The 14,826-nt window shown below is 39.2% G+C and overlaps 1 protein-coding gene across 7 annotated transcripts in view; it reads left to right on the top strand.

Moving 5' to 3' along the window:
* The window catches only part of PROX1 (prospero homeobox 1), a 58,529-nt gene extending 47,798 nt beyond the window's left edge, over window positions 1–10,731 (top strand). For 6 of the 7 annotated variants that reach the window (XM_041756720.1, XM_041756729.1, XM_041756702.1 and 3 more), the window contains one exon: window positions 5,052–10,731. In XM_041756720.1, the coding sequence (XP_041612654.1) occupies window positions 5,052–5,240 (189 nt within the window). In that variant the 3' untranslated portion in view covers window positions 5,241–10,731. The remainder of the gene's footprint in view (window positions 1–5,051) is intronic. The other variant, XM_041756755.1, reaches the window with a different exon arrangement.
* Window positions 10,732–14,826: the final 4,095 nt, after the last annotated feature.

Here is a 14,826-nt window from a genome sequence, read left to right as displayed (position 1 = left end):
GTGACATTCATTCAGCTGCCAAGAGCGTTTGGCAAGGTTTGGGCCAGCGAGCACACTTCCAGTGACCACTAACCTTGGTATGTCCTGACACTTATGATGAGTGTCTGCAGGACACAGAAGGCAGGCAGCCTGCTATGTCAGGCTTTTATTATGTACTGCAGAGGCTAGGGACAGTCAGTTTAATAAAACAAATCATCCTTGAAGGTAAAGCAACTGGGAAGAGGAGGAGGAAGACAGGGGGAAAATGTGTCTTTGCCACTCATTCTGAGGGGGGAAAAAAAAAAAGAACCACAAAATAGCCGCCCACCCAACACACCGTGAGTGTGCGTGCGTGCATGTGTATTCGTGTGCACGCGTGCGCGCACCCGCGCAACCCAGCCACAGCTGGAGCAGATTTGAAAACATCCTCCCGATTTCCCCATTTTATCAAAGCCCATAAGGCCCTTGCTTGCTCTGAGGAGACTCAAGTACAAAAGATTGTGATGAAATTGGTAGACGCTGATAGCCAGCCCCCTTCAAATTTATGAGTGCATTCAAGTACCTCATGGCAATTATATTCTCCTCCAAATATCAAGGGAAGGAGAGGCAAGACCATTTGGGGTGAGGTTCCTATATTGGGATGCCTTTTTATCAAGCAAAGTTTCCATTCTCCTCTCCTGAAGAACACTCGGCACAGCAGCTCCCACAATAGCTTCAGAGTTCCAGCCAGAGACTTTGGAAGCCTTTTGTTTTTTCCCTGTGGCATGTCCAAAGGCATGGCCTTCCCTCCCCCCTCCCAGCAGCCAGCATTGTCTTGCATTCCAGGGACTTGATTGACTGTTGCCACCTGATGCTGAGGAGATACTCTGGGGTTCATTCTGCAGATTGTTGGGTTCTATTAAAAGAAACCTAGATAAGGGATTACTTGTCACTAAGGGATTTTCTGCAGATGTTTATTAGTGATTGGAAATCCATTAGGTGTGAAGAGGTCCAGAAAAATATGGGCAACATCATTCTCATAAGCCTGAATTCTAAGACAGTCCCTCCCCCACAAAAAAAAAAAAAAATCAGGAAGGACCCCTCCACCCCTTACTCTGTTAAATGGAGTTGGGGAAAGTTTTAAAGCAGAAAGGTGAGGGTCTCTTTTCCCATGGGTGCTATTTCTACCTGTGGATGAATTCCTTGGCACTCTCTCAAAAGATCAGTTGCTACTCGTCAGTTTACCTTTCTGGAGCCACCAAAAAAGATTAATTGCTCTAGCATTAGAGGATCTCATTATCAATTGCTCTAAACCAGCCCAATCTGTTGTGGGAGTATTGCCTCAAAGTAAGCACTAAATTAGCAAACCATTTCATTTGTTCAAAAAGAATTCATCCCTTCTCAAACATAAACCAATAACCTAAATTTCCTCCTGGGAATCCTTTGTTCACATTGATTTTGAAGTTACCAGCTCTTCTGTGGTTTTTCTCAGACACAGATCCGTGGCTTGTCAAGGTTTTGATGCCCTATCTAAATAGAAATTACTGAAAATGCATTAAAAAGGAGCCAGCATGGTTTAATGCTAAGACACCTGGACATGTTATTTCTCATGAGTCTCTTGTTCTCATAATTCATTCATCTTGTAGAGTCTCGTAGTTTCTTATCTACAAAAATGACTTTTGAGATCGATTCCAACTCTTCATATGCTATCTTTTGGGGGGGGGCATTATTTTAAAATTTCTTTAAAAAAAAAAGTTTGAGGGAGAAGGTAAGTAGGACTCCAGAGCAGTATGGAGTAAAGCAGAAAGCAAGTTCTCATTCTGAAAGACTAGGCAAGAGAACTTTGGTAGGTAATCATTGGGGGCGGGAGTGGTTTGCGGAATACACAGAATAGAAACTGTGGCTCTTTATCTAGAGAAGTCTTGTGGCAAGTTCATTGCTAGCTAGTTCTACAGCTAGCGAGAAGTAGGTGAAAAATTAAACAACGCAAGACACAAATACAAAAGATGGTGAAGGATGGCCCAAGATTACCACCAAAAGAAATGAATGTTTAAAACAAGATAAAACCCACTAAAAACCATTAACAAGCATGACAAATGGTAATAATAGGATGGGAGCTGCAATAAAAATAAATAAAATAAAATAAAATAAAATAAAATAAAATAAAATAAAATAAAATAAAATAAAATAAATAAAATAAAATAAAAAAGATGGGAGCTGCATAACCCACCACCCCCTCACCCCAAGAAGTTACTTTCATTTGCCCTCAGGCAAATCCTGGAACTCTGCTTCCCTCCCAGCTCTAGAGCTGATGCAGCATCTCTCTCCTCTGAGGATCTCAGACAATACTCTGCTCCCTTTGGGCCCTGGTACTCCAGACCTCCTGTGGGGCCCTTTGGTGTGGAGGGGCTCCGTTCTTCTCTGACTTCCCCTGGAGCAGCCACCGTACCCTGTGCCCCACACAGCTCTCTGCCATGCCATGCTGCGTTCCCCGAGTGTTCAAGGAACATAGATCTTTGTCATGCCTTTGGTGCCAGTGGCCAGGAAAACCACACTTCTTGAATTGTTTATTTTAATAAATGCCTATGATTATGTTTCTGTAGCATTTGGCTAACAGCTCCCAAACCAAGTAGTTAGAGTGGGTAGTTGTACTGCCTTAGTGTTCTCCAGCCAGATTCCCTCTCTCAATAATGCCCAGCTGATAAAATGTGAAGGATTATCTTTGAGGGAAGAGGGGAGAGTACTCAGAAAGCCTGCTTAATGACTCTTTATTTGGTGTGAGGTGAGTGGGAGAGCTAATCTCTCTAGGCTCCTCCTATCCCGCAAATACTCCTGTATCTGCAAGAGTTTTAGGGAAGAAATCACCAACCTTCTGCAGCAAATCTAGATGAATTCTCATCAGGGAATGGCCCCTGGGGTGTGTGGGGAGGAGTTGGTGTCTGGATGATTTGGGGGAGCTATGTCCTGAGAAACTGGCCAGTTTCTCAGGACATGATATATATGTCTTTGGAAGGGACTTCTCAAATTTTTTGCCTTTTCTAGACTCTGATAGGCCCCAGATAGGGTCCCTTCTTTTTCTAGGAAATTACTAATTTTCTTTACAAAAGACAAGTGACTTACTTACCATTGGAAGGAGTGAATTTCTTTGTCCAATTTTAAATATATAAAACAGAGATGCTTGGTGATCATTTTAGTTTTCTTTAATAGTTACTATCATTATAAAATGGTCCATTGCACAAATTGAGAAACGAAGGGGAGAAAGAGATCAAATCTGTTCGACGTGACCGTACCTCCCTTTTATTTGGTAAAGTGGCATATGTGAACTGGGATGAAAATCTTTTCACCTCTTGTGTATGTGTAGACAGATCTATCTACACTTACAACTATAGTACATTTACTTCCTCATGTATCTGCACTTACTATAAAAAATAAAACATTACTAATGCATACATACCCCACTAAAAGAAATCTCCTGAGTGTCCATGTGTACTTGGAAAATTAAGAGTTCACAGAAGGGCTCTGCTAATCCTTTATCTTGGTGTGGGGAAAGAGAAGCCACGCTTTTTACCTTCAGTAACTGACAAAGAATACTAAGTACATCAATGGCTACCCCTTTCCCTGGACAAGAGGTCAGACTATTAAACAATTAAGAGCATGCACACACACACCCATGCACATAATAGTTGCTGTGGAAGAAAAGAATAAGCAAATAGGGATTCTAAAAAGAATATTTGGAGGGGCGCCTGGGTAGCTCAATCAGTTGAGCATCCAACTCTTGATTTTGGCTCAGGTCAGGAACTCAGCCCCTCTGCTGAGCACAGAGTCTACACGTCCCCTCCTTCTGCCCCCCAACCCTCTTCCTCCAGCACGTGCATTCTGTCCCTTTCTCTCTTTCTCTAAAATGAATAAATTGATGGGGCACCTGGGTGGCTTAGTACTTGAACATCTGCCTTCGGCTCAGGTCGTGATCCCGGGGTCCCCAGATGGAGTCCTGGATCCGGTTCCCTGCGGGGAGCCTGCTTCTCCCTCTGCCCATGTCTCGGTCTCTCTCTGCCTATGTCTCGGTGTCTGTCATGAATAAATAAATAAAATATTTTTTAAAAATAAATTAAATTCATTAATTAACTCTTTTTAAAAATAAAAAGAATATTTGGAGGATATTGGTCTTAGAATGTAAGGACTTTGAAAAATTCCCTTGATCTCTCTGAGCCCAAGTTTTCCCCACAGTAAAAAGGGGACAATCTCCCCTTATGGAGATGTTGGGAGAATTGAATGGCATGATTCATGTACATAACACAGCGCCTGACACGTAATAAGCACGCCAGAAATGTTAGTTTTCGTTATTACCATCAGCTGCATGAATCACTCTTATGGAGCGATCCTAATCTCAAAGTAAAGTAATTTCCGATGTAGAATTTTAGGACTCAGTACAGATTTGGTATTTTGGGACTCAGCATTCATTTCATTATCTTAGCCCTGTCTGTATGCAGGGTACTTCATGGTGCATATTACTCTCATATACAATTCAGCGCTCAGGTCAACACTCTTCTGCTGCTCTGAGTAGGAAACAGATTTTAGGTTTTCTTCATTTACAGGGGGTTTCGTTGATCTCAAAGGCCAGTGATTTCTTATTCTATTTTGGGAACATGCTTCATCTTCATAATGGAAATCCAAAGGAAATAGGATTCAAATTCTGAAAGATTAGCCAGAGACTTGTCCCTGGAATACACCTGTTTGGTGAATTGGGGAATCCCAACAGCGTGTCCCCTTTTCTTACCCGAATATTCGGAAGGGAATCCTGGTTTCTCCGTGTGTCTGCATGTATCCTTTGCCCAAGGCCCTTTTCTTTCTTTTCTTTTCTTTTTTTTTTTTTTCCCAAGGCCCTTTCTAAGACTTCACAAAGCTGTCCACCCTACATTACAATGCTACTATATATAACGACTTTACATAAGAGAAGAGAGGCTGGCCATTTTTAGCAAATGCAGGTGCCATGTAAGCCCCTTTCTGCAAGGAAGAACTTAGCTCAATTTTCTTTGAAGAACTGGAGACTTGAAACTGAAAACTTTATTAATGCCATTGTCTCCTTGTATCAGCAGGTTCCAGAGAGATTCCTGGAAGTTGCGCAGATCACATTACGAGAGTTTTTCAATGCCATTATCGCAGGCAAAGATGTTGATCCTTCCTGGAAGAAGGCCATATACAAGGTCATCTGCAAGCTGGATAGTGAAGTCCCTGAGATTTTCAAATCCCCGAACTGCCTACAAGAGCTGCTTCATGAGTAGAAATTTCAACAACTCTTTTCGAATGTATGAATAGTAGCAGTCCCCTTTGGATGTCCGAGTTGTACGTGTCTAGATTTTGATTTCATATATATGTGTATGGGAGGCATGGATATGTTATGAAATCAGCTGGTAGTTCCTCCTCATCATCTTTCACTCATTTTCTTTGGTTTTCCATTGCAAGGGGATGGTTCTTTTCCATCGGTCTTTAGTTTACTTTTGCCCGAGGCCCTTAACATTTGGAGACTTTCAAATAGGGTTAATTTTCAGGGAAAAAAAAAAAAGAATGTTGACGTGTGTAAAATCTCTATTCGCAAGGAAAGGCATTTTAAAGATGCTTCTGCTTGATTGATGGTTTATCGCAAATGGCAGTTGGCAGAGGGAGACCCGGGACACAGCACCACTCCACAGACGGTGGTGTGTTTCTCTTTTTTACTGCTAAGAAGGCCAGAAAACTCAATGAAACCACTACGTAAACTTAAATAGTTTTGTTTGGTTGGAACTCCATTAAGTCGCTTTTTATTACATGTTTAAAAATAATGCCAGCGGCAGATGAACGGCTCACTTTTCACAAGTTACCCCCAAAAGGCCAGATTTCAAATAGAAAAATAGTCACTGTCAAGCCTTTCCGTAAGAGAAATGGCAGGTAGCCCAAACTAGTACCAGCTTCTTACGGAGGCAGAGCAATTCTACACAAAACTCTTTATCAAGATGAGGCAGGAAACTCATACCTGATCTTCAAATTACCTCTCTAAATTTTACAATTGGTTCTTCATAATGAGTGAGTACATGTCATTTTTCATAGAGAAAAACCCCTATGGCATAATTTTCTATTATCTTACGTCAGATATTAAAAAGGCACATACGTTTCCAATGTACTCTTTGCTCAACTTTGTTTATGTGCTTCAAAGAGTTATGATGTCTGTTTAATATTTAACACTTTTTTCCAAAAACACTATTTTCTGAATACCTTTCTCTAGTAAGGAATAAAGGACATCCCAAGTTGACCATAGAACTCCTGCCTACATTAGACTCTTGTTGACAGCTGCTAGCTGACTTGGTCTTCACCTCCGAAGAGGAGCACATGTAAGAATGACCTATTTTCATATACGATTCCACACTACCCGGGTGGATATTCAAAGTGGTGACAGTCTAATGAAGTGTTTCTTCATTTTAGGTACAGCATTTTAAAGCAACTGATAAAGTCTCTTCGAATTCAGAAGCTAGTACTGACCAAAATGTGTGAACAGTGTAGAGACAGCATAGGAGAGGTTGGGGTTAACCCAAAAGATACAATTTCAGCACACATAAGAAAGCTAGCTGCTATTTTATGCTTTCTTCAATGGTTCTCCTCTTCTTCCTTTTTTCTCTTTTTCCGGTTTTTCAAAGGTGTACAGTGTCCCATACTTGCTTTTAAAAAGTCATATGGCATTCACGCTTGTTTTCTCAGATGGGTTTTGTGTGCAGATGCAGTAAGAATTCCTTGTTCATTCTAATAGGCTTTTCCAGACCCCCCCCCCTCCCCTTAGGTCATTTGATACACACTTAAAGTGACACAGGAACAAACCTGGTATTTAGATTATATTGAACACAAATACCATTTTTCCTTAATTTTCATAAAAGTTACATTTGACTCTGGAGAATGCAGGTTGACCCATGTGACTACTAGCTGACCCAATCGCGGTAATTTAACATCGTTTATAAATTCTGCTGATGGACAGGAATGTATGGAGGCAATTATTGTCAGCACAAAGCCTTAAAACCTGCTGACTTTAAATTAAACGGCACAGTCCTATGATGCCCTGCATCATTCGGGAGGCTCACAGACTCTCACAGTGTGGACAGAGGGCAGCAACGCAGGCTTGAACACTACCGGCTTCTCTCCGCACCCACAAGCCAAATGCATTGTCCAGCTCGTGCTCCCCTACGTAGCACACACAGAGCCAGCAGATCCAATTTGTTCTCATTCTGGCTTGCTTGAGGGAGAAAAAAAAAAGAAAAACATGTTCAGGTAATCATGACACTGAAATAAAAAAAAAAAAACAACCCAATCAGCACAAAGTAGGGAAGCAATCTCAACTTGTGGTCACACTCTTTTGCCTTGCTTCATGGGAAAGAGCATGAATTCATTGTTCACATCATTATGCAAGTGGGTCTTTGCTGTTCCAAGTAATTCACATCAACATTATGTTGCCATTGGCAAGGTAAAAGGCAAGACCGTAGTGTATTCACCTGTACGCAGACAGACTGCTAGTATCTTCTGATCTGGGGCACATTCGGTATTGATTCCAGACTCATTTGGATCTTTAGTATTATTTTCCCCTGCCTTTCGAATTTAAGTAGACAAATTAAGCAAAAGTGTGTGTTCACCACCCATGTTGATGTGCTTATCTGTGATCATATCCGCTCAAGGTTCACTGAGGCATAGAAATAATTTCGAGTAGAACTTGCATGAGGATAAACTCACCTCTTTGTTCTGAAAATAGAACGCAATCACTTCTGCGTGTAGGTGGTTTTTCCCCTTTTACGATCACAAAATCTTGTGCCTGCCAGTGCATTGGAAAGTGACAAAAGTCTGTCTCTCAAAACTCCTACTTAACAATTTTGGGTTTGGTTTGGCTTGGTTTGGTTTGTTTTTTATTTTATTTTATTTTTTACTTTTTTTTTAATCACCATCTTTCAAATCTCAGCTCAACTCTCACCAAGTGAAAATTGGCTGCCTGGGAGAAAGTTAACTTTCTAGGAAGGTGGGAGGGAGGATGAGGGACAGTTTACATAGGAAAAAGGAAGTCTAAAGTGCATGTTGAAATACCACATTACCACTTATTTTCTGCTAACCCTAAATTATTTTTGCATATACACTTGAGGTGATAGTCTGTGCCTAGACCTAAAATGCACCAGCGGGGGGATTTTTAAAAATCCTTCAAAATACCAGTTTTTTCCCACAAGTACAATTGTTCTTGTGCCTTCTGTGGCTTTCGATTTCATCTTTTTGACTTTATTTCCAATTACTACAGCTGCAATAAACACTAGATTTTTTTTCTGGCTGTTTGACATAACGTTGATAGCTATGCATATTTTGTGTCTTTTTAAAAACAAAGCGGGAGAATACGTTTTTGAAGAAGAGAATTTTTAGAACAGTTTGATACCGCAAATTATTTTTTCTTCAATTGTTTGAGCAGCATTCGAGTTTTGAAAATTCTTGTAGAAGCCAATTTTTTGTAACTGTGGTGCAAATCTTGTGTTTTCTTAGCCTAATGAAAAGTAGTATAGAAGCAATATTTCATACCATGTGCTATATATGTGTGTGCGGGTGTGTGAACGTAAAGACACATACACACATATACACACATGTAAAAATATACATATATATATGCGTGTGAAGTGGAAAGCTTACCTTTTCCTATCTAGATTTAAGGACCTATTTTAGACATTTGTTATGTTTTGTGAAAAGAATGTTCTATTTGCAACAACAAAACATTTAATTCTTACTGTATCTCTGGCTGTTTAATGAGGACGTTTCGCATTAAATGGTAAAACAACGTGGAAGATGGTAGAATGTAGTAATTATTTAAGAAAATGTTCACCCACATGTTCCTGAAGTTTGCTTTGTGCCTCCGAGTATTATTTAATTCAAGTGTTTTATGTTTGCAGAATCTTTGTTGCTGTGCTAGGGAAGTGGGTGGATATCATTTTTAAAAATGTTAAAAACAACAAAAAAAAAAGCAAAACAAAAACACTAAAGCAAGAGGGGAACTTTTATAAAGCAATGTAAATATTTAACCTCATGGCTGTTGTTACGTAAGACATGAGATTTTAATAAATAACTACATTCTCACAACATCTGTTGAATTTATTAGGAACACTACAGTGACTGTATAGACAGTTGAAAGCATTCTTGAAAATCCTGCTCTCTACTTTTAAAAGATAACAGTCTCTTTCATCAGATGTCAAGGGCAAGGGTAATGCAGTTTCTGTAAATTTAGGAAATTTCTTTTCTATGTACATGAAAACACTTAGTAAGAAACCCCCACCACCACCACCACGTACACGTACACACACACACACATACACACACACATATACAGGTTAATACTAAGTCATAAAGCTAAAGATTTGGGGGCTTTAAAAGAATAGGATGTCCCTCAGAAGCAATCATAAATTCATCAAAGAGAAAGTGGTTTACAGATTCCCTGAAAGCAGTGTACATGTGAGGACAGAGCAAAATCTCTTTGCCATGTATATTATAGAATATTCATCCGTGTGAATAGTACAAATGTTTCCTTCTGGTACAAACTCTGTGTTTGCAAATTGCAAGAAGCATTGTTTTCAAAAAGCTCCCCTTAAAAGAATGTAACTGGTTTATATGAGTAAGCGGTTACTGCATTGCACTTAAATGTTCTGTTGAAGGAAATGCAGTTTTGTTTTCTGTAGATCCGTTGGTTGTAAACCATCTATAAAACTAAAGCTAAAATGTTCATATTCAGAGCTGGGATCAAAACTGGTATTTAACCTTTGCATCTTCTTATAATTATCCTTCTAAGAATATAACAGGATCTGGAAGCGTCTGGACTTTGAGTCTTTCAACTGAGCCCTCTCTCAAATCTGACACCCTCTAAAATGCACAGACAGAAGCAGAAAAGGCAAACAGACTGGCCCTCTTTTGTGAAAATGTATTCATTCTGTGTTTTAGAATTATTCTAATCCTCCACGTGGGGGGGAAAAGCATTTTCAAATTGTATATTACCACTTCAAAATTAGAATTAGAAAAACAAATTGTATTTGGGGTTGGTCTCAGCGCTACCTACAAGAATCAAAGGTCATGGCTTCTCCCAATGTTGTCCCAGCCATTTTTCATATGTATATAGTATAAACCGTGACAAAACACTGCCTTTATATTATTTAGCAATATGTTGTAAATAGCATTATTAAGCTCTTTTTTTGTAATAAAGACCCTTTGATTTGAATATAGTACAATAACTGAACTGATAAAGTCAATTTTTGATTTTTTTTTTTAGCTAGAGGCAATTTCAATTGTGGATTTTTGTTGTTGTCTATTGTTCTGAAGACTTTGCATAATTTATTGGTTTAATTTATCCTAATTTATTTGATGAAGGTGTACAATTTTGTATTACCAAGGATGTACTGTAATATTAATTGATATGATAAAAAATGAGACTCCCTGTCCATATTAAAAAGAAAATAAAAAAGGTGCAGTAGACAATTGATTTTAAAATAAAAGTACAAAAATTTAGTTTGGCAGCTACTAAATTTTAAAACAGAAAAAAAGTTGTTGGGGGGGTGGGTGGGTATGGGGTTTTACTTTGTGTGTTTTAAGCTTTTGTATACTCTCCAAACTTTTACCTTTTGCTTTGTACCACTTAAAGGATACAGTAGTCCAATTGCCTTGTGTGCCTTCCATCTTCTCTTAAACTGAATGTATGTGCAGTATATATGCAAGCTTGTGCAAAATAAAATATACATTACAAGCTCAGTGCCGTTTGATTTTATTAAAAAAAACACATGAAACATTTAACTTTTGGGTCCAAGTCCCATTTTAGGACAACAGGCAAGGTGTGACCAATATCCATTATAGAGCTTTGCTTTCATTAAAATGTTTAATTACACAAGTCTAACATAAATGCATGCAACTCCTAGGAATTATCTTTTTTTCTTCAGACAGTTGTAGTAATTGGCTGGATTTCTCTTTAAAACCTCTTCTCCCCGGGCAGCCCCTGGTGGCTCAGCGGTTTAGCTCAGCCTTCAGCCCGGGCATGATCCTGGAGACCTGGGATCGAGTCCCATGTCGGGCTCCCTGCATGGAGCCTGCTCCTCTCTCAGCTTGTGTCTCTGCCTCTCTGTGTGTGTGTGTGTGTGTCTCTCATGAATAAATAAATAAAATCTTAAAAAAAAAACACCTCTTCTCCCCGATTGAACTTTATTTAGCCATCAAAATTTTAAAATGATAAAAGCTTTGGCTCAAAACAATATTGTGAGCTACATTTAATTCAACAATTGCAAATGTCTAACGATTCTAAGAGCAAGGAGAGATGTTCCCAAAAGTCAAGGAGTGGCAAATAGGTCACTTGAAATATGGGGAGGGAGAGCTCATATTGTTTCTACTCTGGTTGGACTTGGAACTAAGTACTAATGTAAATTTCCCAAAACTTTTCTAGAATGTTCCTTTAAACATGACTGGCAGCATGTGTGATACTAAGACCACTGTTCCTGTGGCTTTTGAAAATTTCCTTTATCTCTTTCACGTTGGTTTAAAATCCTGTCTTCTTTATCCTTGAATTAGGAGCAGAAAGAATTTTTTTTTAAGGATTTATTTATTTATTTGAGGGAGAGAGAGAGACCACGCACATAGGAGCAGAGGGGAGAGGCAGAGGGAGAAGAAGCAGCAGACTTCCCACTGAGCATGGAGCCTGATAATGGGATTCCATCCCAGGACCCTGAGATCATGATGAGCTGAGGACTGAGATACCCAGGTGCCCCAGAAGCAGGAATAATTAGCAAAAATCTTTTACCTACTTGAAATTAACTCTGTTATACATCACAGCTGCACCTCCCTTTCTGCCTTCCATATTACTGTAGAGTGACTGAGTCTTCTTAATCTCAGATTTCTTTTGCTTTCACCTGAGATGAAATATCTTGACCCTGTTCATGCAAAGATGCTTAGAATCCATGCAATAACAAAACTATTAAATAATAACAGTATTTTCCCATTTAAAGTTATTTTTGTGTCAATGGCACAGATTTAAATTCCAGTCCTCCTAACTTAATTGGGCAAAAGAGTGTGCGTCTCTCTATGCCAAAATATTTATTCTCTGATTGGAGGAAACAGACACTTTGCAGATGAGTTTTAAATAAATACAAGAAGATAGAAGAGTCATTATACTACTTCAAATGCCTTCCTCCTTCCAAAAGCAGGTGGAAGAGGGTCTTTGTTTACAAATTATTAAATATATTAGTTTAAATAAACTATTATAAATTTATTATTATAAATAATAAATTAAATAAATTATTAATTTATTTAATAAATAATTTACTAAATATAACAAATATAGGTTTATTATTATTATTGAAAATATAGCACCAAATTGTTTATTTTGTGACTTTAAATTATCCAGTGGTGTTGGTCTAGAATAATACGTACTGCTGTTCTCAACAGTGATCTGACCCCTGATCACAGGCCTTGTTCCACAGATGTCCCCATGTCTGCCAGTACTCCTGCTATTCTTGAAAGTATAAGCGCTACAAGCTAATAATAAAGGAAATGTTGGGTTTATTCATTGTGATCGCCATTTATCGTCATAAATAATTTGCAAGTTTTTCCTAAAGACTAACAGCTAAGAAGCATCCCATTTCCACAATTAATTTACTAACACATGCTAAGGTAACGAATAGATGCCCTTGAATAAAAGTCACAGGAAAACATCAAATACTTGCCACATATTGCCAAGTCCTGGAATCTACGAATACTTCTGTATTTTAAAAGGCATATCAGAGAGGGTGACAAAACATGAAAGACTCCTAACTTTGGAAAAACAAACAAGGGGTAGTGGAAGGGGAGGTGGGTGGGGGAATGGGGTCACTGGGTAACGGGCACTGAGGGGGGCACTTGATGGGATGAGCACTGGGTGTTATGCTATATGTTGGCGAATTGAACTCCAATAAAAAAAAATATACAAAAAAAAAAAAAAGAATTCTGTCCTGAAATGAGAAAAAAAAGGCATAAAATACAGGGGACATATATAGAAAGGAAAAGAACTAATACAGTTTTTAAAACTGGTTGGTATGACTAATATCATTTTGTCTAAACAAAATTGTGAAAGATTGCTAGAGAAATAAATGTGCTATACCCCCTTCCCCTCACCAATATAGCCCTCTGGAGGGAGGGTCAAGACACTGGTGTCAGATCTTGAAGAGTAACTTCTTTCACTAAAGGAAAAATAACCAAGAGAGTACTACTTTGGGTGCCAGAAGACTTTCCTTTAACTAGCTCATTTCTAAACATCTTTTCTACCCAAGGAAACCTAGGCAAGACACTTAACCACTATAAGTGCCCAGAAGAAGCCCAAGAAGGCTAAAGGATTCTTAGGATCAGTGGAGCCATCCTGTTGACTTTCTCTGATAGATTCCTATGTGAAAAAAAAAAAAAATTATTGAAACATTTTTGCTTCTCCTTAGAGAATTGAAGATGCAGAACAAGGCAAGGGCAAAATTCTAAAGTTGGCCAAGTGTGACTTTGGATCCTCTTCTCTCTGTTCATGATCCATTCTGCCTCTTGCTGCCCCAGCCTCCCTCTGTCCATGGAGAGGAGACATCTAGTCAAGTTAACAAGTGGTCCCTGACTTGGTGTGTTTCTCTTCCAGTGGTATATGCATAAAAAGATACATAGTGCACAGGAATACATATTACATTTTCATATTAGGTCCAAGATCACCTGAATGTGAGTGATTAGGGACTAGAGGCCTCCCCCAGAAAACATAAAGCCAGGTCTTTCAGGTGGTATCACTTGTGGCTACACTTTGCCTAGATGCAGTACCGTCTGTCAAGGCAGCTCTGCCTCTCAGGCTTCGGTCCCTCCCTTTCCAGGACTTGTTTCCTGCTTGCAGTCATAGAGTCCTTCCAAATATCCCCAGAGTTGTTTGTAAGAACTCCCAGAAGGAGGGACCCTTCTCCTGTGGATCTTAGAGATTTTCCTGGTAGAGTAAAATGACTAGTACTCAAGAAATTTTAGAGGTAATCAAATTCAGTGGCTTTTATGCCCCAGATCTCTAAGGCAATATGATATTCTCTCAAAAGCTACCAGATTGAGACCTCTTTTAACTGGAGGAGCTGCTTCTTCATACTAAGGTACGATAAAATGTTAGTTGAAAAACAAAAGTTCTCTGCTTAAAATAACAATGATCTCGTCAGGTGTGATGAGACAGATCCCTAAGCATAAATATGAGTAGTAAGTAATGAGTTAAGTTCTGCTGAACCTTTATCTAAAGAAAGCAGTTTTCAGGGCACCTGGGTGGCCCAGTTGGTTAAGCGTCTGCCTTCAGCTCAGGTCATGATCCTGGGATCCTGAGATGGAGCCCTGTGTCCGGCTCCCTGCTCAGTGGGGAGCCTGCTTCTCCCTCTGCCCCTATCCCCTGCACGTGTTCTCTCTTTCTCTTCCTCTCTTCTCTCTCTCTCTCTCTCTCTCTCTCTCAAATAAATAGATTAAAAAATCTTTAAAGAAAATAAAGAAAGCAGTTTTCTGCTAACCAACAACACAGGACTCATTGAGTAGAGCAAGAGATCTTTAAGGATGAATGTAAAAATTAAATAACAGCCTCTATGAGTTCTGTCAAACCTTTGAAAAAGAAAGAGAGATCATTCTTACAACATAAAAAGAGCACAGAACCTGGTACATGGGTTTGTGCCGAATCACTATTCGTTTCCCTTCTTCTCCTGCAGTGGATGGCTTTTGTCAGCTTGCCACGTTGTTTTAAGTTGTGATGGAAGAATTATGCCCAGATCCATTGCAAGTTCCCAGGACATTCAAATTTTGAAGAACACAGAAGTTCTTCAGGAACTGAAAGCTTCTCTCTCA

This window comes from Vulpes lagopus, chromosome 1 (genome assembly GCF_018345385.1).
Source record: "Vulpes lagopus strain Blue_001 chromosome 1, ASM1834538v1, whole genome shotgun sequence".
Classification (NCBI taxonomy): Eukaryota; Metazoa; Chordata; class Mammalia; order Carnivora; family Canidae; genus Vulpes; species Vulpes lagopus.
Note: the sequence above shows the minus strand (reverse complement) of the source record. Positions and strands in the feature narration are given on the sequence as shown.